Source organism: Actinia tenebrosa, unplaced genomic scaffold, assembly GCF_029948245.1.
Source record: "Actinia tenebrosa isolate PJP-AT-01 unplaced genomic scaffold, QUT_ActTen_1.0 PGA_scaffold2__45_contigs__length_23673736, whole genome shotgun sequence".
Classification (NCBI taxonomy): domain Eukaryota; kingdom Metazoa; phylum Cnidaria; class Anthozoa; order Actiniaria; family Actiniidae; genus Actinia; species Actinia tenebrosa.
The window spans coordinates 9,878,470-9,901,499 of NW_028292579.1; the positions used below are offsets into that span (position 1 = coordinate 9,878,470).

The following is a 23,030-nucleotide window of genomic DNA, read 5'->3' on the forward strand; positions in this document are numbered from 1 at the left end:
CTTGTTTATGTGGGGGATAGAATTGCCAAATCCAATAGAAAATTCAACAAAATTTGCTCCTAGCGAAAAAGTTTAATCTAAAATGGCCTGGTTTTCAGATAAAATATGTGCAAGAGAAAATGAACTAAGAGAAGGAATTCCCCCTATGCAGCCTTGTAACCATCATGTGCACAATAGGTTGCTATCAATAGATGTCACTTCCGGTAATAGCTCTTTTTTGATGGCTTGTAGAATCCTGAAGGTTGTTTTGATCTGTTGTTTTCTGGTTTGATGTCGTGAAAATAGTCAAATACAATAGTTTGAGGACTTATTTTGATATGCTTTGACTTAGCATCCGCTAGTTGCCCCCCAGTCAACCGCTTGTTTGCCCCCCAGTCAACTCCAAAAAGTCACGTGATTGATAGTAAGCAATTTGATGCTATTTTAAAACCATTCGTTTTTCTGCACGCGCATTTACTGCGCGCGCTCTACGCTGTTTGTTTACGTTTTTGAGGTTTTTCCGTTATTTCGACTCTACCCTAAATATGAATGTGCACGTTGAAAGCTTGGAAAATTGAAGTAGTAACTTTCTGGAGTATTTTTACATTTATTTTCCAAAGCTTTCGACCTACATCGTCATCTTGTGGGCAGATTTGAACATTTAAACATAAGAAAAGCTCAAGAAAACGTAAGCAAACAGCATAGAGCGCGCGCGTAACATGCGTGTGCAGAAAATCAAACGATCAAATAAATGATATCATTGGATGATATTTTTAGAATAGATTCTAAAAACAGCATCAAAGTGTGCACATGATGGGGCACGGGGATTCCTTCTCTTAGTTCATATTCTCTTGATATGTGTTAATATGTACTAAAAAATATTCTGAGCGTTTGCTGGCTATCCTACTTCTCTTCGTGGATTAATACGGGTTTTAGAACAATTTTCGGTGAATTTGCGTTGATTTGACCCCGTACGACGACCATGATCCTTTGCGTTTAATCAATAGATTGTTTTGATGTGACGTCATAGTGAAATCAGGGCAATTGAATTTTAGATATTACATCGACAAAAGGCGTCCCTCTGAAGCGTGTGAGGAGTGCGGAGTGTGCAATACATTAAATGTGTCCGCTGCGTAGGCCTAGGATCCACGGAGAGCAAGATGTTCACTAATTCCACGTGTTAGTGAGTTTTCACTGAAAATATAATACAAATGTACAATCTCGTACCCAGAGCCTGCGTTTCTTCTGGCCTGCGGCGAAGAACGAGGGCTCTGGCATAATCCATTTTTTGAGACCAGGATTTCTTGGACTTCCGGTATAACAGCGAACGCGTTCAAAGACTTGCCAAAAATTTAAAAAAATCCCCCCCCCCTGAATTTTAATTTTTACTATGATTTTGACTTTGATTTTGACTTTGATTTAATTTTGACTTTAATCATTTTGATCGGTTGTATCTAACTTTTCGAAAATTGCGCATGCGCCAAAATATGGATTATGCCAGAGCCCTCTTTCTTCGCCGCAGGCCAGAAGAAGCGCAGGCTCTGGGTACGAGATTGACAAATGTATGGAATAAGATTGATATAGTTTTGTATGCGCGCGCATGGCCAAAACTCATAAACTGACATCAATTAACTTTCACTTACTACGTCATAATGCACATTACGTCAAAGTTTCGTTTTTTCATTTTTAGTTGCGAAAATAACCTTGCATGCAGAGCTAGTTCGAAGTGACGAATGAAATAAGTTGGAACTGAATTGCAATTTTAGTTTTATAATCGAAATTTTCATTGAAAGTTATCAATTATTTTGGAACGGTGTACGACGTAGGACAGAGTAAAAAGAGAGTTTTCAAGGTAGGGATGTTTTGGTTACATTGCATATGATAATATTTAAATATATCATTTTTCGTGGTCTATATCTTGCAGGATTTGTCCAATCGTCATCGATTGAGGTCTATCAAGGGGAGAGGTATTCTAAGGAGAAAAAAAGATCCCTCACCGATCTCTTGTAAACTTTCAAGAATCAGTGATGAATCTTATTGTCTCCTTAGTTCGATCAGGATTGGTCATGATATGAAAGGCTTTTGATAGGGCGTCCTCCCCCGCTTGCGACAAATTTCAAGGAAGGAAGGAAGGAAGGAAGGAAGGAAGGAAGGAAGGAAGGAAGGAAGGAAGGAAGGAAGGAAGGGAGGGAGGGAGAGAGGGAGGGAGGGAGGGAGGAAGGAAAGGATGAAATTAAAGAAGGGAAGAAAGAAGTAGGAAAGGAAGGGGGGAAAGCGGGAGGAAAATATAGAGGAAAGAAAGGGATTAGGAGTGGAGGGATGCGAGGAAGGCGGCAGACAACATCAATCCATTTTGCTATTTAAACAGAAAACAGTCCAGCACGATGCGTAAACAAGCAAATACGAAACTAATAATGTATCAAGATGTACAAAGACACGAGTAGTTTGGCTATCTTGAATTTGTAATAAAATACATTTGTTTGGATAGTAGTAGAATTTGTAATACATTTTCTAGGATATTCCTATAATAACGGTGGAAAAACCTTATTTTATCGAATCCTGAAACAACCTCTGGGCTGATCAAAGTCAGGGCACGGCTAACTCCCAGATTAAACCCTGAAACAACCTCTGGGCTGATCTAAGTCAGGGAACGGCTAACTCCCAGATTAAACCCTGAAACAACCTCTGGGCTGATCTAAGTAAGGGCATGGCTAACTCACAGATTAAACCCTGAAACAACCTCTGGGCTGATCTAAGTCAGGGCATGGCTAACTCACAGATTAAACCCTGAAACAACCTCTGGGCTGATCGAAGTCAGGGCACAGCTAACTCACAGATTAAACCCTGAAACAACCTCTGGGCTGATCGAAGTCAGGGAACGGCTAACTCGACTCTCAGATTAAACCCTGAAACAACCTCTGGGCTGATCTAAGTAAGGGCATGGCTAACTCACAGATTAAACCCTGAAACAACCTCTGGGCTGATCTATGTCAGGGCATGGCTAACTCCCAGATTAAACCCTGAAACAACCTCTGGGCTGATCTAAGTCAGGGCATGGCTAACTCACAGATCAAACCCTGAAACAACCTCTGGGCTGATCAAAGTCAGGCAACCTAGAGAGTGAATTCAGCTTAGCTTGTTCTCATTAGATCTGTAAGTTCGCCATGCTCTGCCTGCATATCAGCCAAGATGTTTCAAGGTTTGATAAAAACGCCCTGTCGTATGAATGTCCTTCGTGTTTTTTTTCTTCGTCTGTCCGTGTCCTGGATTAGAAATAACTGGAAATGCAGTCAATTATTCTTTTCTTCTTGTGTTATTTCACGCTCAGACGAGTTTTTTCAAAATTTATCACCTAAAATAAAGAAAGAAAGAGTCAAATAACGAATATAATATATTGAGAGAGAATTCTTTTCGTATTCAAGCGGTGAGCGCCAAAAACTATTTTCTTGAAGAAAGGCTATTGTACAAGGCTAAAATCTTGTTATTCAGAAAGTTAACTTGTTTGGAAGTGGAGATGACCGATGAAAGTGGAATCAAAGTGTTAACTCAAAGCAAAAGTTTGAATCGAAAATGAGGTTTAGGCCTTCATTTGCTTATTTCCCATATATTTTCTATAAAGAAGCCTGACAAAGCAACATTCTAACACACATGTAACAAAACATCTTTGTACAATTGAAATACCGCTTCAAACAGGCATTTTGTCATAGTACATCAGTTTCTAACTGTTAAAAAAAGGTTTTGAGTGTTAACCCAAAACGAAAATTGGGATCAAAACTCATACGAAGGTCTAGTTTTTGGCGCTTTTTGCCATTATTGCTCGTTATTGAAAAAAAAATTTCCTCTTAACAAATAGATATGTTAAACGCCTTTCCGAATAGGCCTTTTTGCTTGGGCGTATTGATTTTAAAATTCAGGCCACGTGTCATTCCTTAGGGTATCATTTGTTTCGTTAATGATTGCGAGTGAGAAGATATATGTATAGATACAACTCAAGCAAAGAATTTTTATTCTCAAGAGAATGACACGTGGACAGAAATGGAAACATTACACCTAAGGTAAAGATGTAAATAGACACCTTTACCTTAAAGTGCCTATCACCCTTCTGACAATATTCACAGTATTGATTCTACATGGGGTAAGATGTGGAAAAGCCCGAAAAAATTTCATAGTTTGAGTGAGGCTTCTTGAAGTTATAAAGGTTTTTCCATGCCATATGCTAATGTTGTGACGTATGAGGAGTAATCATTTAATATACAAAACCTTACTGGCACAGATAAATTAAATTTGAAATTGTTTTGCCCATTGCTCTTATAGAAATTATTGCAAGCTATTTTTCACATAGAAGCCGGTGTTTCGAATTACAAGGAACAACAAATAACCATAAATGCCTCCTCATACGTCACGGCATTAGCATATGGCATGGAAAAACCTTCATAACTTCAAGAAGCTGCACTCAAACTAAGAAATTTTTTCGGGTTATTCCACATCTTACCCCATGTAGAATCAATACTGTGAATATTGTCAGAAGGGTGATAGGCACTTTAAGCGTAACGTTTTCGCATTAGGGCCAGGTGTCATTCCCTAGAATATAAATTCTTTGTTTAACGCTGGAGCATGTGAAGACACATGAATATGGATCTGAATCAAACAAGAATCGTTTTCTCAAGGGAATGACAAGTGGTCTTAAATAGAAAAACACTACGCCCAAGGTAGAGGTCAAACGGTTGTAAATTACCTGGTCTACGTTACTTCGAGCGAGATCTTTCATCGTGTCGTTCAGTCCATGTGAAGACGTCAAGTCCTGCGAAAGTGGACAAAACGTTTCTTACAGGGTACTGAAGGGGGTAACATCGGAAAATCTAATGTTATGCGATAGAAGGTTTGCACCATCACGTGATGGCAGCCATGACAGAAGGCATAACAATAGAGTAAAAAAGTAAAGCACCTATATTTAACGTCGGTAGTTCCTTCAGTTGAAATTCAACTGCTATCAATGGAAGCCGACGGTGCGCACTTTACCCCCTCTCTCCATCAGTGCTCTGTTTTAAGAGTATTTAAAGCTGAAGCTACACGGATTAGAGAGAAGTCGAAACAGACGTGGAGTACCTAAGGATCGAACCGTGGACCTCTAGCTCTGAAGGTCGCGCACTAACCAACTGAGCTACGCCTGCTCCTACAGTCTATTCCCCCAGGTAAACTGAATCCTTTATCATGTAAATCAGATTAGACCAGATTCATTGTTCCTGCATCCTGTCATGGCTGCCATCACATGATGGGGCAAAGCCTCTGCAGGGCAGGGCAACAGGAAAGTAAAGAATGCACAACTTCAACAATACAAACACTTTGAAATTCCATGGACCTTCACTGGAACACGTGAATATTCTGCACAAAATTAAGGCTAACCCTGAGCAACAGAGAACGCGAAACTGCAAATTTGAAAATTGGAAAGGGGACCAATTTTCTTAGATGGCGAACATGGTGCATTGTGGCCTAGTTTGGGCACAAACATCTGTTGTTCATCATGCCTTATATGGTGTTGTTTGTACCCAAGCTAGACCACAATGCATCGTGTTTATCAAACTCGGAAGTGGCCTAGAGGAGCGGAATATCTGCAACCATACTTAAGTTCAGGGCGTAAGTCCTCCGTACGTTTCTCATTCATACGAACACCACTTTATTAAAAGAATCTTTATTTAAGTGTCTAGTCGTTCTAGCGCTTTCACACTAATTGGGGACACTTTTCACTCACACACACTACCGCTTCATTCAATATTCTACGCACACTACGCTCATCTCACATGTTGATTTTTACGGAGGGAGGAAACCGGAGAACCCGGAGAAAACCCTTGTAGCATAGGAAAGAACAACACATCAAACAAACTCAATTCACATGTGGCAACCACAGGGCTCGAACCAGCGACCCGACCCCTTGGATTCACAGCAGTGAAAGACGACGCGTTACCAATGCTACCCATTATATTATGAGGTCTTACCTTCAAAAAGCTTTTGATCAGACTGTACAGTCTCTCTGAACACGATGAGTACAGATCGTTGTTCTTGTCAATCCCTCGCTCGATTAGTGTTTTCTCGATGACGAGACGAAGACGCTAACATAACAAAAACAAACGTTGAAATATTCAACCACCAAAATCCGCCTTTTCGAAATTCAGTATAATATAACCTCTTGGTGCAGAGGATTGAGAGACTGAACGTGTATTGCAAGATGGGGTACCAAATACTGTCCTACAATCAAGTCCTACTTTAAACTTGGAAAAGGCGAATGGATCTATCCAGCTATACATCCATTCAACGCCGAGAAAATAAATTGAGAGAAGGGATCCCCGCTCACCCCATCATGAGCACTCGTTGATGCTATTCTTAGAATCATTGATGCTATATTTAGAATCTTCAAATTAAACTTAAATCTTCGAATTAATCGCTTGTTTATCTGCACGTGCATATTTTTTCCTTTCAAGAAGACGTGAGCAAACAGCGTAGAGCGCTTGTAGAATGCGCGTGCAGAAAAACAAACGATAAGCAAATGTGATTCTAAAAATAGCATCAAACGGTGGTGCCTATAATGGTTACAAGCATGAATAACAGAGATTTTTTCTCTTAGTTCATTTTCTCTTGTCCATTCCCATTAATCTATTGTTCAACGCTTCCTAGCTATCCCTCCCCTCTATCTCTTCACCCATCCATCCGTCAGTCCAGTCACCAATTATTTTAAACCATCTTTTTGCTTCTGCTGTTCACTAACAAATGAAGCATATGAAAAATATAACAATAGTAAGTAGACCTGTTGCACTTACTCGTTTATGCCGCTGGCTTCTGGACTCCTTCGTTTTAGTAGGACCGACTTTTTCTTCTACTGGACCTCGAGTAAATAAAATACAAGTGAACAAACAAACGAAGCAAGAAAATAGATTTTAACTTGTCATGAAATAGACCTTATTTTGGTTTTTATTTTGTAGCTTGTCCTAAAATTTTTAATTTTTTAAAATTTTCATTAATTTTAAAGAGTATTTTTTACCTTGTTGTTTTGGTGATTCAGATCGTTTTCGTTTCGTTGAATGTCGTGTTGTGCCGTCTTTTGCCGACGGTGACGTTCTTTTCTTTGGTCTTCAGAGCAAAACATTCAAACATTAAAAACAGTCATATGCGTATTCTAAACCCAAATGCGTGGGTTACCTGTGTCTAACAATTCGTTACAACAATCATTCTAGAAAGATGTGAAGAAAACTAGCATTCCGCTATCCCTAGCCCAGATGCATGGGTTACCTGTGTCTGTTAATTATACATATTTACAAAGGGCATAACTACAAGCAGATAGAGCAAACTAGTATGTTGCTATCCTTAGCCCGGATGCATGGGTTACCTGTGTCTATTAATTATAAATATTTACAAAGGGCATAACTACAAGCAGATAGAGCAAACTAGTATGTTGCTATCCTTAGCCCGGATGCATGGGTTACCTGTGCCTATTAATTATACTTATTTACAAAGGGCATAACTACAAGCAGATAGAGCAAACTAGTATGTTGCTATCCTAAGCCCGGATGCATGGGTTACCTGTGTCTGTTAATTATACATATTTACAAAGGGCATAACTACAAGCAGATAGAGCAAACTAGTATGTTGCTATCCTTAGCCCGGATGCATGGGTTACCTGTGTCTATTAAGTATACGTATTTACGAATGGCATAACCACAAGCAGATAGAGCAAACTAGCATTCCGCTATCCTTTAGCCCGGATGCATGGGTCACCTGTGTCTATTAATTAAACTTATTTACAAAGGGCATAACTATAACAAGATAGAGCAAACTAGCATGTTGCTGTCCGGTTCCTTATTGGCTATATTGCGTTTATTCTGTGTTGACTAAATAAATAAAAATGTTCAAAGGGCAGCTTGGGCTACGTGTTTCCTAACACAGACTTATGTTACGGTGCATTTCTAGCATACTTATTATTTACCTTTTTTGTGTGTTCTTCTTAACATCAGTTGCCGCTTCTATTGATCGATCCCTATCTTTTGATCGAGTAACTCGTTGGAAATTCCTAGGTATTGTCTCCAGTCTCTTGGAGTTCAGCGCGGCGTAAGATGACAGAGTCTCTTGTTTTAGAATGGAGGTCTGGGTACCAGCTATTTGGATGTCTTTGGATAAAGCGTCACGAGAATCCAAGCAATATCTGATAAAGAAAGGGATTCTATGAATTATTATCGAACAACAAATGTATATCTCCTGAAGATCGAGGAAGACTATAGTCTCCATCGCACTCGCTATCAGTGTCATCACTCAACGCTTTCAAAGCGTTGCGTTACGACACTGATAGCGGCTGCGAGGGAGACTAGGAAGACTGTTGCTCATTGACTGATAGCGAAAGTGATACTATACATTATCATCATACATCATACTTATATCTCTTGAAGACGGTTGCTTATTGACATTAAAATGAGGCAAGATGTTATCATAACTTGCAATGTTGGAATCCTTTGACTACTTGGATACGGTACCACGACGTTACATCCTTTTTTTACATCCATAAAAATCTGCTCATCAGACTGACATATTGACTGACTGACCAGCCGACCAAGTAAGTGAGTGGTTGAATGACTGACTGGCTTAATTAAAGAAAGGAAGGAAGGAAGGAAGGAAGGAAGGAAGGAAGGAAGGAAGGAAGGAAGGAAGGAAATACAGAAAATGGTTTATGTTGATCTTTCATACTTACAGAATAAATTGCGCAATTTCCTGCATATACCATGAGCAGTTTAGTAACTATTGTTAACTATTAGTAACTATTGTTTTTTGACACTTACTCAACTCCGTGGTATTTTTTCGTCAACGCTTCAGGATAACCAGCTCGTCGTATGCTTTCTGGAAAGTTAAGATTCTAAATTTACAATGGACCTTTATACCTTGGGCGCTATGGTTTCCCATTTCAGACAACGTGTCATTCCCTTGAAAATAATATTTTTTGTTCAAGTTTTATACATATTCATACATCTTCTCATAAGTAACCGTTAAACGAAGAAATGATACTCTAGGGAATGACACGATGTTGGGGATCCAGGGGCGGATCCAGGATTTTTTCAAAGGGGGGGTTGTAGCATTGATTGAGGTACTTGTTTGGCGGGAAAGTAGCACAGGGTTCCCAAACGGAAGTAGGTCTTGTGATAATGATTATTTGCTGCAGGCGAGCATGGTTGTTTCAGGTCCCACACACGGCGTATAGAAAAAAAAGCGAGCGAAATGTGTTCGGCACCCCTGTTTTAATAAAACTCGCGATGCTGTTGGTGTTGTCATGAAAAAAAATAAATAATAATAATAAATCACGATGGCTCTCATAGGGGGGTTGCAACCCCCAAAACCCACCCCTAGATCCGCCGCTGGGATCTAGTTACCAACCTTCAGTCGTGTTGATTAGAATATGACTTTCAGCGTCGGTTTTATACTGAAAAAAGTTTTAAATATATAGTTTAATAGGCATTTCATTCATGGCATGTTAGAGTGTAAACCAAATATGCGTGAAATAGTACAAACTAATGAGTACAAAATAACACCAATGAAACAACTGAAAGCAAAAGTAATATATGTGTTTAGTGATTAGCTTTTGTGCTATTTCGGATATATGGTTTGCACTTTATTTAGAATGAATTTCAAATTAAGAGTTCTGCTGTTTTTGATGCACGACCACACGAGACTCACTCATGCAGGTTTAACTTCGTTTATAACTCAGCTATTCACATACCATTAGAAGTCCGTGGTATTTCAAAACTATTGGCATGGTTCAACTTGCAAATTCTTTACATTTCAGTTGACTTTTGCAAATAATTTGCTCTTAAGCGAGGTTAAACCTATATAAATAGTCTGGGGTGCTTATAATTTCAACCAATCCATCCGGTTGGAAATTCGTTTGCTTATGGTGAAAAAAGAGCGGGAAAATTTTTCTTCCCAAAATGGTACACGCGTCTACCGCACGAACCGAAAAGAGCGAGAAAAGTGGATTTTCTCAATCCTAAGACAGAGTTTTCCGGAACTTTCCAATCGGAATGACACATACCATTTGCTTTCTAACCGGAATTTCCAGTTTTTCCAGGTAAATGGTAAGCACCACAGTAGTCAAGGAACACAGCGGTATTTACTAAATGAGAAAAGGCATTAAAGCATTAAAAAACGTCTTCTTCGGTACTCACAGCGGATCGTAGAGGAGAAAGGTTTTCTCTGACCGGTCTACCATCAGAATGAAATCTTTTCAAAATATCTTTCACGTCCATGGATAAAACTGGATACAAAAAGCGGCAAAGCAGAAGGTCAGTACGAAATAACTCGAACGGGCGCGGTAAAAATAAGTATCTAAAAGAACTCCAAGTACCCAAACTGCAGTTTTCCATTTTACAAAACAAAACGACATTTGACAAAAAAGGTCGAGCTGTTTGAGAAATTCTATATATATTTTTACGTCGGTATAACAAAAAACCTCTGAGCGACTAAATGGACTTTATGGATAAAGGGAATTTTCGCGCCAAAAAACGCGCGTGCTCGTCCACTTTCCCCGTCAAACTCTGGTAAATCTCAAATGGTTTTATTTGTAAACACGACGCTTGTACAAATTTCCCGCCGAACTAACGAGCATGCGCAGAGTGTTTTTCACGGATGTCAGTCATAGGACATAAGTTCGGTGATACCTTCTTCTATTGGTATTGGTGCTTTTTTCTTCGCTTCTCTTGCAGCCCTGACACACAAACATATCGATCATGATGTTAATGAAATATTTGGTCTGCTGTGAAAATGTCTAACAGTTGACCAAAAAAGGCAAAATTAAAAAAATAAAAATCTCCTAAAACGGCCTAATTATAGACAAGGGCGGATCCAGCCAAAATTTTAGGGGGGGGGGCTAATTGAGTTTAGGGGGGGCTAATCGAGTTTCTTCCGTCGACACAACGGAAAAACAATAAAAAAAGCATCTAATTCTTCATTTTTGTTTTTTGTTTTTCTGCTGAGGGGAGGCTTCAGCCCCCCTTTGCCCCCCTGGATCCGCCCTTGATAGAGTTATTCAGACAAACGAACAAAACAACAACAAACACGTTTTCAAAGACTTTTTTCCTTTACTACTAGAGGGCTACCAATAGTCCACTAGAATGATTTTCACATGACCGTGAAAGAAAATAGACCATTTAGTTTGTAATAGTTGATAAAGAACAAAAGAAAATCATTGGTTTAGAGTCTACTACTAACTATTAGTTTGCCTATTCTTTCACGATCATATGAAAATCACTCTAGTTTGTCGTTAAAATAATAATTGCGGCATTTAGATTTGAGCCAAGTGTAAACTCACAATTCTGCTGGGTCATTCTGCATCAACCATAATCTTTCAGGCCATTTACTAGGTGGAACATTCAAATCTGCAAGGGAAGTGCAAAATCCCAATATTGCAATGAACCCGCAAGAGGCTTTATACAAAAGAGGTAAGGTGACCCTGGTGATAGGGAGGTAGCTTTAGCAGTAAGTTCATTGTACTTTCATTATTTTTTGTGGCTCTAAAAGTGGTACATACTTGTGACACAAGGGTATCAAGCCTAGTTTTATACAGTATTCAGCCTTTCAGTAATTCCAACTCTTCTCAATATGGTTGATTTTACTTGACGTCATTTTCTGTCTCGTGCCGAATGGTCATCTAATGAACCTCGACTTTTCACTATAATTCTTTCTGTCAGTGTACGACCACCTTTTGGAGCAGACAGTGAGATTCAAAGACTTTATCAGTTGATTGAAATAGTCCCTTTCACAGTTCCCTGCGCCATCTTGAAAGATAGCCGTGCCTTTGCACGAAACGAACAGTGACCTTGCAATGATAGAGACCTGTTTTTAACACCTTGGACAATTATTCACATGTCTCTATCATTGCATGCTCACCGTTCGTCTCACTTCGATGCAAAGGCATGGGTACCGATGGCGAAAGGATCTGTGAAGTGAACTATTGCACACAGGAGCCTCTGCATGTATGTTGCTTAGCTTTTTTTGGAGAATTCCACTACAATAGACGGTTTTGCTGACCTGACTGCAGGTTATGTTCAATGGTGGATGACAAATCGATCTCTATCTTCTTTGTGAGATGTAAACTTTTCCTGTAAGTGACCAACATTAAAAGACAACATAAATTACATGAAGAAATTCAATCGTTTTCGACAGTAACATGAGCGGGATTGTTCTCACGTCAAAATGGTTTGGTGAACGTCAATTAAAGCGTTTCCATGACAACATGGTCTCACAAATAGACCCATTTAAGCCGGAAATAATGTTTCCCCTTTTAGAACACGTGTTGTCGTCATTATAAGCCTTTTCATAGTTTAAGAATCAATTCCACTGCGCATGCGATTTTATCCCGAATTTCTCTCCTTCTTTTGATTAATTAAGAACAAAAGAAGGTTTAGACAAAAGAAGGTGAGAAATTCGGGATAAAATCGCATGCGCAGTGGAATCGATTCTTAAACTATGAAAAGGCTTATTGTTGTTAGACAGTACAATACCGGTTTGACCTTCGATAAATGCCTGAAAACTAGAACAAAAACTCACTTCTGAGGTAACGAAATGTCACATGTTGGTAAAGATAAGATTTGTTGTAGTTCTTGCGAAGAAATTCCCTTTTCTTCTGCTTTTAGTTTTTCTGAAAATAATAATAAAAGCTAATGTTGACTAGGGAGACAAACTCCAAGAATGCATACTCAGTTAAGGTAAAGGGGATTTATTTTACTTCCTTTTTAGACCCTTTTCGAGTTCCAAATTACCGCTGTGTTTCTTGATTACAGACTCATTTGCTCAGGCTTAGCCTCGAATCAGTGTCTAATTACTCGCAAATACCAACGGTAAAGTAAAGAATGCACGAGTTCAACAATACGAACACTTTGAAACTTGACGGACCTTGACTGGAAAACGTGAATATTCTTCACAAAATGAGTCTGTAATCAAGAAACACAGCGGTAATTTAGAACTCGAAAAGGATCTAGCCAGACGGTCATGTTTAAAGCGCTTGAAGGTGCGCACTTTGCCCCCTCAGTCTATCAGTGCTCCTTATTATGGTTAAAGCTAAAGCTACACAGAACAGAGAGAAATCGAAACAGACGTGGAGTTCCTGAGGATTGAACCGTGTACCTCTAGCTTTGAAGGCCAAGAATTAACCAACTGAGCTACGCCTACTTAGAAGCCCCCTGATTATACACCCTTTTCAAAATGGTCGACGAGCGCACGAAAACGAGGTCACCAGTCATCTTGCAAGGCTGCTCATTCAAAATAAAGGTGGATAGTGTGAATTCAGGTCAAAACAAAAGGTGAATATACTTTTCTTCTATGAACGCATTTCATGTACTTTTATATCTTTGATTGTGAACTAATTAACGGGTGACCTCGTTTTCGTGCACTGTCAGCCATTATGAGAACGGTGTATAAGCCCATTATTCTGCTTATAGTACACTCAACAAAATTACTCGACTCTGATTGGTCGAGAGGAGTACAATTATAGCGTTAATTGTACTCCGTAGGAGTACCGAATTAAGTCGCTATGGCAACACGGCCAAAACAATGTCAAAACAATTATTTTCTATCATTTTGTACTTAAAAAGCATAAATAAAATTTTAAAGCCGTAAGAACCAATCTTTTTTATGCATTTGAGTTGCACGATGGACTGGAAATCGGCCGCCAAATAGACAAAGATGAACGGCGTCGCTTCGCATTTTTTACTGAAATTTTGTTGAGTGAACTATAAACAAAAAATCGCACGATCTTCTCGTACAATTTGGAATTAATAGACACTCGTAATGTTTTGAAAGTTCTTTAATTGTACTCGCCTAAAGGCTCGTGCAATTACAAGAACTTTCAAAACATTACTCGTGTCTATTAATTTCCAAATTGTACTCGAGATCGTGCGATTTCCTATACTAATGCAAATATCCTCCCAGTTAAAATCCTTATAAGTTATAAGTCAACCTTTGGTATCTCACTTTCGTGGCGTTGATGACACACAAAAAGCATTGGCTTGAAATAAAACGAACAACCCTCTCCTCTTTATTCCAGCCCCCCCCCCCTCCCCTCCCCCTCCTACTTAAGCCCACTTAACAAACATTTGCGAATAAGTATGAGCCAAGGGATCATAACTGGGATTTTGTATTATTAAGAGTATTAAGTACTTCTATTTGTTTTACTACTACGTGTAATGTCCCCTGACCGATTTGGTTGATGCGCGGGATAAATAATATAAAAAGCTATTCAGTATTATTTTTATTACCGATTTGGTCGACAACTGCTTTCGTATATAAACTAGAAAACTCCATTTCATTGTCATGAAAGCTGTCGCTTAAATCTTGAACATGAAGCTTGGAATCTGTTGGACAAAGATAAGATGGAGAATTTATCGTTAAAATTTATTTTTAAGTAAGTGTTATTAATATCTAGTCCTCAGTGAAAGGAATGCCAGAGAACTCGGAGAAAAACCCTCGAAGCACAGGAGAAAAGTAAGAAGCACCTCTATTGACATAGTGCTGGGTCTGGGGGTCGAACCATGACAATAGAGGCTTTGCACGTGATGGCAGCCATGACAGGAGGCACAACAAGTCCTTTGACCTAGTCCGTATTCAACTGTTTCTGTCTCCTGTCATGGCTACCATCATGTGCTACAGGTGGGGAATTAGCATCGCAAATCACCATTGCTTCCTAACTGATCTTATGGCCTTATGGAACTTGATAAAAAGGAACTTACCAGTTTCATAATCTATAATTTTCTTCCCTCTGGTCATAGTCTGTAAGTATTCATACATCTTTCCATTCAAAGAGTTTGGTTGACGGAATAAGTAGACGTAGACGTCACTGGATTCCTTGCTGGATATCAGACACAGTCGTTTGACGTCTGAAGATTGAGTTATGAATCTTTGGTTAACTGGAGAAAAATCAGAAGAAAACAAACGATGGAATTGAACGAAAATTCAGTTTCCGTTTATAGTAGTTTTTATATTTTATTTCCTTCCTTTCTTCCTTCCCTCGTTGTCTATTTTTTCTTTCTTTTTTCTTTTTTTACTTCCCCCCCCCCCCACAAAATTTCGCGTCAGAACATTCAGGTATTGCAAGAAAAAAATGAGAATTTCAAACAGGCTGTCGGATAATCAACATCACTATAATACAAATAGCATTAAATTGACATCTATTTCTGTGCGGTTAATTAAGACAGCTTTTCCCATCTTTTGTTCACTAATACTGCACAGTTTTCAACCAATCAGAGCGTGCGTTATATTCAAGTTATACAATAAAGGGGCATATTATACAAAGTTAAGCACTATAAGACACTCATTTTTGATATTCCTCGCCTGTTTTACCTGGAGATGTAGAAAGGTCTGATGATGAAGTGATGTACTCCATCCACGACTCCAGGTTTTGCCCAGTTTTCTCGGCTTCAGATTTGGTTGTCAGCGACATGCAGGCTAGTAAACCAAGACCCTGTGAACACAAAAATATTCGGAGAAAATAAACTTATGTCTGGAAAATGAACGAAAAAACAACAAAGAGCCACATCGTGCCCAAAACCACTGTTATTTGACTGAATAATTATACAAAAGCCTTCTAATTGATAAGATCAGGTCTCCCATTTTTGGCCAAGGTAATTCCATCTATCTCAAAGTCCCAGGTTGTTCCAGAGTATTCCGTTTGTTGCAGTTGTCTGAGGATGTCTCAGTTACACCAGGTTGTCTCTTTTGTCCCAGGGTGTTGCAATTGCCCCAGTTGTTCTGGGGTGTCCCTTTTGTCCCAGGGTGTTGCAATTGCCCCAGTTGTTGAAGGGTGTCCCAGTTGTTCTGGGGTGTCCCTTTTGTCCCAGGGTGTTGCAATTGCCCCAGTTGTTGAAGGGTGTCCCAGTTGTTCTGGGGTGTCCCTTTTGTCCCAGGGTGTTGCAATTGCCCCAGTTGTTGAAGGGTGTCCCAGTTGTTCTGGGGTGTCACTTTTGTTCCAGGGTGTTGCAATTGTCCCAGTTGTTGAAGGTGTCTCAGTTGTTCTGGGGTATCCCTTTTGTCCCAGGGTGTTGCAATTGCCCCAGTTGTTGAAGGGTGTCCCAGTTGTTTTGGGGTATCTCTTTTGTTCCAGGGTGTTGCAACTGCCCCAGTTGTTGAAGGGTGTCCCAGTTGTTCTGGGGTATCTCTTTTCTTCCAGGGTGTTGCAATTGCCCCAGTTGTTGAAGGGTGTCCCAGTTGTTCTGGGGTATCTCTTTTGTTCCAGGGTGTTGCAATTGCTCTATTTTTTAAGGGTGTCCCAGTTGTCCCAGGGTGTCTCTTTTGACCCAGGGTGCACCAATTGCCCTGATTGTCAAAGGATATCATAGGTTTTCCCTTTTGTTTCAGGTTGAACCAGTTGTCGAAGTGTGTTCCAATTGCCCCAGCTGATGAAGGGTGTTCCAGGGGGTCCTTTTGTCCAAGGGTATTCCAATTGCCCCAATTGTCCCAGCTGTCGCATGTTCTTAAACTTGTCTAACGAGTGTCCATATTATTAGAGCTTCTTGTTGTCATTTCTAGGTGTCTTAGGGTGTTCTAGTTGGTCAGAGGCAAAACATACCTTGCTGCAAGAACTGTGTAAATCATGCAGAAACGTTTGAGACAACTTTTCATTTTTATACTCCAAATGTCTGATTGATTTAGTAAAGGAGATGGAAATCACCATAACATTTTTGAATACAAAACTATGAAATAACACAAAATACAAACCAAACAAATCAGGAAAGAAAAGACAAAAAGACCAGATACTAAAAGAAAGCTATCGTGTTTCAAATAGATCTCAGTATTTAGCTTTGAATCAGTGTTCTTCCATTTTTGACCAAGTGTCATTCTCTTGAAAATAAGATTCTTTGTTTGAGTTGTATTCATATTCAAGATGAACAACTGTTAAAGAAAGAAATGATACTCTAGAAAATGACACCTTGTCATGAAAAGTGTTATCCATGGAAGGATACAGTTTTAGTTTGATTGGCAGGAGGAGGTATAAAGGCACACTTATCCAAGGGATGTATCTCAGGATCTGGATTTCAGGCTTTAAATATTGAGTGCTGCATGTGGATCGTGGACAAAAACTGTTCCTGTAAAATTCAAAAAAAGATGAACATCAATGGTATTAGCTATAGTAGATGACATTCACAAGTTTGAAGGGTCTTTGTCAGTGTAGAAAGCTTTATTGTATTTTGGTTTAAAGTTTTTGTTTCACAAGGTACAGTATTATGGTTTCATCATCTTATTATTACCTTGTTTTGTTGTTTTAGTGTCTTCATGCTTTTGAAATTTGTTTTTTACCGAATTTAAGATTCCAGAACTACAGACAACAGACTATGAAAATTTTGCTCAATAGACTGCGTCAAATCTTTTACCATGCTTTTAGCTTATAGCAGTTCACTTTCTGTTGGGTTTCCTGTGTTATTGTTACTAGCTTGTAACCAAATATATGCTAGTTGATTGATTACATGCAGACTCAGATAGGGGACACTGGTTGAATAAAAGGATACATTAAAACCAACTTCACACTTTCTTACCCCAACTGCTATAGTATGCAGTCAAAGTGTTTTACATACAGCTGTAGTGTTGACAGCAAATGTCATTTTGGCTATTTTTTAGTAACATGTAGTCTGTAGTCTAGTAATTATTTGACGAATCATAAATTAGGTATTAAGTCAGTCATTTAAAAAAACTTACCCCTCTTTAAATATCACGTCCAGTTCCCTTTGTGTGTTGCTGTCTGATGTCAGTGTAAAACCAGGCAGAATAACTCTTGATTTTCTCTGAAGATAGATCAGAAAAGAATATAATTCAGGAAAATGAAATTTTCTGATTGGTTGGCTGTTAAACTAACATGCAACAATGGTGCTGCTTCATTAATTAACAATTATTCACCAAGGCAAAGGCGGTGAGGTAAATATTCTCCGATATTCACTGAGGCTGAGGCAAATAATTTTTTGATTCTTTCAAGAGATTTTCAATATTCACCTGTGTATTTTCACTCATAAAGAAATAAAACACAGAGAATCCAAATAAGTACAAATGTTCAGCACTCGGAGTTTCTATGAACTGGTTGAACTGATTCCCTTGTACTCACTATGTGTTCTCTGATTACTCAGCTGCACTACCTATAGTGTTATATTTTAAATGAGGTAAAACACAGGCACCTCATATCACAATTCTTAGAGGAATTGAACAATAGAAACATAGAAGGATTGTACTAACCTGTAATCCTACACAAGTCAGAGAGCCATGCCATAATGGTACTTCTTTTAGGACAAATGGGTTTGTCATGTCAAGAACATTAAAATTTAGCCACTTCTTCCATAAATCCAAAAACCCATCACTAAGCAAATAGACAAAGGTTATCATTACCAAACATTGTGCAATATGACTGGGTAATCTTATGAGCCTTGTGGTATACTTCTCAGAATCTTCCCACACCTTGGAAATTTGAATCCCTCTTCATTGGGAGGTATGAATAATTTTCTTGAACTACTTGAATTATTAGCGTCCTCAGACCCTCCCCACACCTTGGAAATTCCAATCCCCTTACATGGGGGACGTATGGATATTTTCAGTATGTAACCGGCGGCAAGGCGCTCAGCTATGAATCAGATTGCAAGTGGTTTTGACAAAAGAATTTATTGAAAAATTCACACAACTTTACAATACTCGAAAAAAAACGGGAACAAGATTACAGGATATCTCTTTACATCGTAGAGAATTCCTTGTCTTGATATGTGCAACGTCTTCAAGAACTTTTACTACACTGATTTAAGCTTAGTTTGGGCCTATTTTTATGGAAAAACCTGCATTCTTAAGACCTTACACATCCTATGCAATGTTGCACGCCCTAGGCGCAAACAGGATGTCCCAAACACGAACTTACGTAAACAAGCGCCAAACCTAGGCATGACTCACTGTAATGTAATTACGTACGGAAATTATTTCTTGCTTACGCATTTTCCACGCAAACAGTTAACTAAAGAATTACATTCCTATGTGTACACGAGGCATTCCTAATTAAAATATAGATTTATGACTAAATAATTACTGTCCGAAATAGTGTCTTTTGACTCTGTCACAAGTAGATACATAAAATGCCCTGCATAAGCCCTCCCCACCCCTTGAAAATTCTATTTCCCCCTTCATGATTGAGGTAAGTAAGTATAGATACTTTCTGAAACAAAAACAATTCACTCTCCACAGATCCACTATGGTGAATACAAGTTAAAATATTTTCTGGAAATATAATATGGCTAAAGATACCTTGATAAGTTGTTTGTAGTAAGAATGTTAAGCAGAGCATTGTTGCAGTGTTGTAGTCTTTTAAGCGCACCAAATAAAGGGAGTGTGTTCCTAGAAACAAATATAATTAGCTTTAAAAAAGTTTACAATTTTATTGATACCCCCGGGGGGGTACTCTTGCCCGTTTAGGGTAGGGATGTGCTGCTGAGCCCACTGAACCCTGACCCTGTTCCAGAGTAAAATCGCTGAAATTCATACCCTGTTCCAGAGCAAGATCGCTGAAAATCATAACCTATTCCGGTATTGCGAAAATGGATACCCTGTTCCAGAGAGGAGAGAGAGTGATTTCATATACCCTGTCCCAGAGCGAGCGTGATTTTATATACCCTGTTCCAGAGTAGAATCCTTGAAAACCATACTCTGTTTGGCGGCAGGTACCTGTATAGCGAATATAGGGGAGTACTCTCCCCCCCCCCCCCCCCCCCCCCCCCCTGTTGATACCCTGCCTATGAAACAACATCTGGGTTGATCGAAGTCAGGGCATCACAAACTCACTACAAATAAATTGGAATTTAACACTTAAGTTTTTTTTATTATTCAAAGATATTGACTCTCTGTGTCCTCTCCAAGAGCTAGGCTCATCGTGGGAGATTACACAGTTAACAGTAATTACAAGGTTTCTGGAGGTTTAGGAAAAATATAAAAAAAACGTTTAACATATTAACAAAAAAAAAAACATAAGAAACACTTGAGTTTTGCGGAGGAAGGAAAGCAAGAGAACCCACTCTTTTCTCTGAAGGAGCACAGTTTTCAACCAATCAGAGGCAGTAGAGCTAGAGGTGACTCTCTATATAATGACCAGATTTTATTTGTTGGCATATTCCATGGAAGATTTCTCCTTTTACTTTCAATTATACCCCAACTAGAAGTACCCAAGGTCAGTGTGGACTGTTTGCCTGCTGCTCCTTTGTCTTAATTCACAACTGAAACAAATGATTGGGTAGCATGGGTGGCGTAGTGGTTTACTGTCCACCTCTCACAGCTGTGGTCCACGTTTGAGCTGTGGCTTGTTCTGGATTGTATGTGAGTTGAGAGAGTTTGTTTGATGTTTTGTTCTCTCACTTGCCACAAAGGTTTTTCTCCAGGTTCTCCGGTTTTCCTCCCTCCGTATAAATCAACATCAGATGTCAGTTGAGTGTTGTATGTTGTAAATATAGAATATAGTGGTGGTGCGTGTGGAGCAAACCTCGTGAAAGAGTGCCGTACAGGTTGTAAAATATATCAAGTTTAAGAACAATGTTTGACTTACGTGGTATTCAGGTTGTGTTGATCTGGTAATATCCAATATACATTGATTACTGCACCTTCTGCAAAAATAAAATGTCAAACATAACAAAATAACAAGACAATCAACCACTACTCAATTGACTCAGTTAATTAAGCATCAGCCTCTTGTGCAGAAGGTAATGGGTTTAAAGATCTGTGGCAGACTAATTCTCAGGTTCTTAGACATCTGAGTAGAAGGGTGCTGTAACTTTGGCTCTAGAAATATCTGCAAATGTTCAGAACTTTTTGTTGTGATAGCCTGCTCCACATGCTACTCAATATTTATTCACCAGAAAGTAATTGGGATTTATTTGTTAAAATATATGGCATAGAAGAATTGAGGATGAGAGAGGGAGTGCGAGCAGGCTAGTGTGTTGGATATAACCACCATGTACAGTGTACATGTAAAATGGTGGTCCCATACCATTTCATTGACACTTAATCCACATGGCCCTTCATGATGAAAGCACTGGTGGCGTAGCGGTGTCAGCGCTCGCCTCTCATCAATGCAACCTGAGTCCGAGTCCCACCGGGTTGGGTGTTGTATATGAGTAGAGTTGTTTGTTGGTTCTCTCCTGTGCTTCAAGGGTTTTCCGGGTTCTCCGGTTTTCCTCCCTCCGCAAAAATCAACTCCTAAATTCCAATTCGATCATGGAATGAGGGCCACAGGTTTGTTAGCCACTGGCTATTAATTGCTACCCTAGTGAAAAAAGGACGTTATGATGGCTATTAAAATGCTGTAATTTTTTGCCCTACTACATGTATGGCAATTTCTTCACATGCCTTTTATAGGTAGAAGATCTGCAAGATGATGAATATGATCAGCAGTATCATCATCATTGTTGTAATCATCATCATCATCATCACTGGGTGTATCACGATTTTTGACAGCTGAATGTTTTTGGTCTTGAACACTTTGAACAAAGTTGATATAAAAATGTTAAGAAAAGAAAGCAATAGGGAAGATGTATCATAGATAGCGATGAAGTAATGAGATCAAACAAAGAAAAGGAGAATGAAGGAAGGAATAAATGAAAAGAAAGAAAGAAAAAGGGAAGAAAAAGGTATGGAAAGAGAATTGAGAGAAGGAAGGAAGGAAGGAAGGAAGTAATGTACAGTAAGGAAAGAAGAAAGGAATGCCAGTTATCATACCCATTATTATTGTCTTGTCTAGAAACCAACTGCTTAATGATACTTTGTATCTGTAAGAGTACATCATCATCATCAGCAGCAGGCAACCAATCAGAATTGTTCAAGATATCATGTGACTTGCCATCTGGATCCATTTCCTGAACAAAATAGTTTAAACTAAATTATGCAAATGATGGAAGTAATGAAATTTGATAAGGATATGGAAAATATGTCACAGAGATCAGTCTTTGTTTCACAATAAAACATATGTGTCTATATAATAAGCTGAAGGTGAAGTGATTATCAATTGGTGAATATTTACTGAGCCGCAAGTCTTTGAGCGGCAAAGGTGAAATTCAAGATAAAAAAAGCAAACTTTGGAAAACCTCATAATCACCGCTCGAGCAGTGAATATCGTCTCAGAATCACTGGTTGCTCGACCAATCACAGCGCTAGAAACTCTATATTCAAGGGTAAAATTATACTAAAGAGTAAAATATCCACCTGTAACTCAAGCTGAAGCTGCTGAGAACAACTCAATGCAAAGTAAATTTGATGCCTGCTTTGAATGAAGGTTAACAGAGGATCTAGAAAATATAGAAAAGAAAAGAAATAAATAAAAGTTATTAAGCTTATGACAAAAATCATTATCAAATAATGTAGTATGCTGTTGTACGTCCCTGTACGTGAAGGGAAATAATTCAAAATACCTTCTGGATAGCTTTCCTCATTTTGGCAATTATTTTCTTTTCTTGCTCGAAGTATTTGATCAGTTACGATATCAAATCCTTTCTGTAGCTCTACGTTGAAACCGTGATCTATAAGGAAAAACAGACTTCTTTCAAAGATAGCCAATTTATGTACATGTACGGCTTTTCGAATTCGGAAGACCATATTTTATGAGTGAATTTACACAGTTTTCCTAAGCTAAGTCCACACTATGCCGGATAAATTTGAATCCGAATTACCGTCCACACTAGTCCGGGCGAATCCGAAAACGAATTTTTTCGAATACGGTCTCCAGAGTGGAACAATTTGAAAACGCCGGCTAGCCGTATTAGTGTGGACGGAAAATTTTTTTTCGGTTTCGGTGTGAAAATTCGGATTCAAATTTATCCGGCATAGTGTGGACGGGGCCTTAGGAAAACAAGAGCATTTTCCGGGTTCATTTTTATAGGAACACCAAGGAGAAACACTCACCTAGCTTTTCATTATTCAGACCAGTACCAAGTAATACTAAAAAATACTGATCCATAGCGAAAACATTACAATATTATTGTTCAGATTTTTCAACGACAAGATGTCTTCTTCTCCAAGTTCGATGATTG

At 38.9% G+C, this 23,030-nt stretch overlaps 1 protein-coding gene across 1 annotated transcript; it reads right to left on the minus strand.

Annotated features, from left to right (window-relative positions):
* Nucleotides 1-2,433: 2,433 nt before the first annotated feature.
* On the minus strand, nucleotides 2,434-23,020 carry LOC116306162 (mdm2-binding protein). The gene is made up of 27 exons (XM_089034047.1): nucleotides 22,903-23,020; nucleotides 22,413-22,520; nucleotides 22,207-22,289; nucleotides 21,724-21,860; nucleotides 21,355-21,485; nucleotides 20,555-20,612; nucleotides 19,267-19,356; nucleotides 18,220-18,340; nucleotides 17,692-17,777; nucleotides 16,962-17,084; nucleotides 16,568-16,637; nucleotides 15,343-15,463; nucleotides 14,733-14,909; nucleotides 14,262-14,357; nucleotides 12,556-12,646; nucleotides 12,037-12,107; nucleotides 11,318-11,384; nucleotides 10,668-10,714; nucleotides 10,176-10,264; nucleotides 9,388-9,433; nucleotides 8,799-8,856; nucleotides 7,955-8,170; nucleotides 7,013-7,101; nucleotides 6,792-6,856; nucleotides 5,973-6,086; nucleotides 4,715-4,780; nucleotides 2,434-3,331 (listed from the first exon to the last, which is right to left on the minus strand). Exons 1-27 carry the CDS (start codon nucleotides 22,955-22,957, stop codon nucleotides 3,293-3,295), a joined length of 2,514 nt encoding a protein of 837 aa, XP_088890173.1. The 5' UTR covers nucleotides 22,958-23,020; the 3' UTR covers nucleotides 2,434-3,292.
* Between the last annotated feature and the right edge of the window lie 10 nt (nucleotides 23,021-23,030).

Coding starts and splice junctions, on each gene's coding strand:
- LOC116306162 (XM_089034047.1), bottom strand. CDS start 22,957: ATGGATCAGTATTTTTTAGTATTACTTGGTACTGGTCTGAATAATGAA. Junction 21,861..22,206: donor AGCTTCAGCTTGAGTTACAG/GTGGATATTTTA, acceptor TATTTTGTTCAG/GAAATGGATCCAGATGGCAA. Junction 16,638..16,961: donor CTGCCAATCAAACTAAAACT/GTATCCTTCCAT, acceptor TAAATCAATCAG/ACATTTGGAGTATAAAAATG.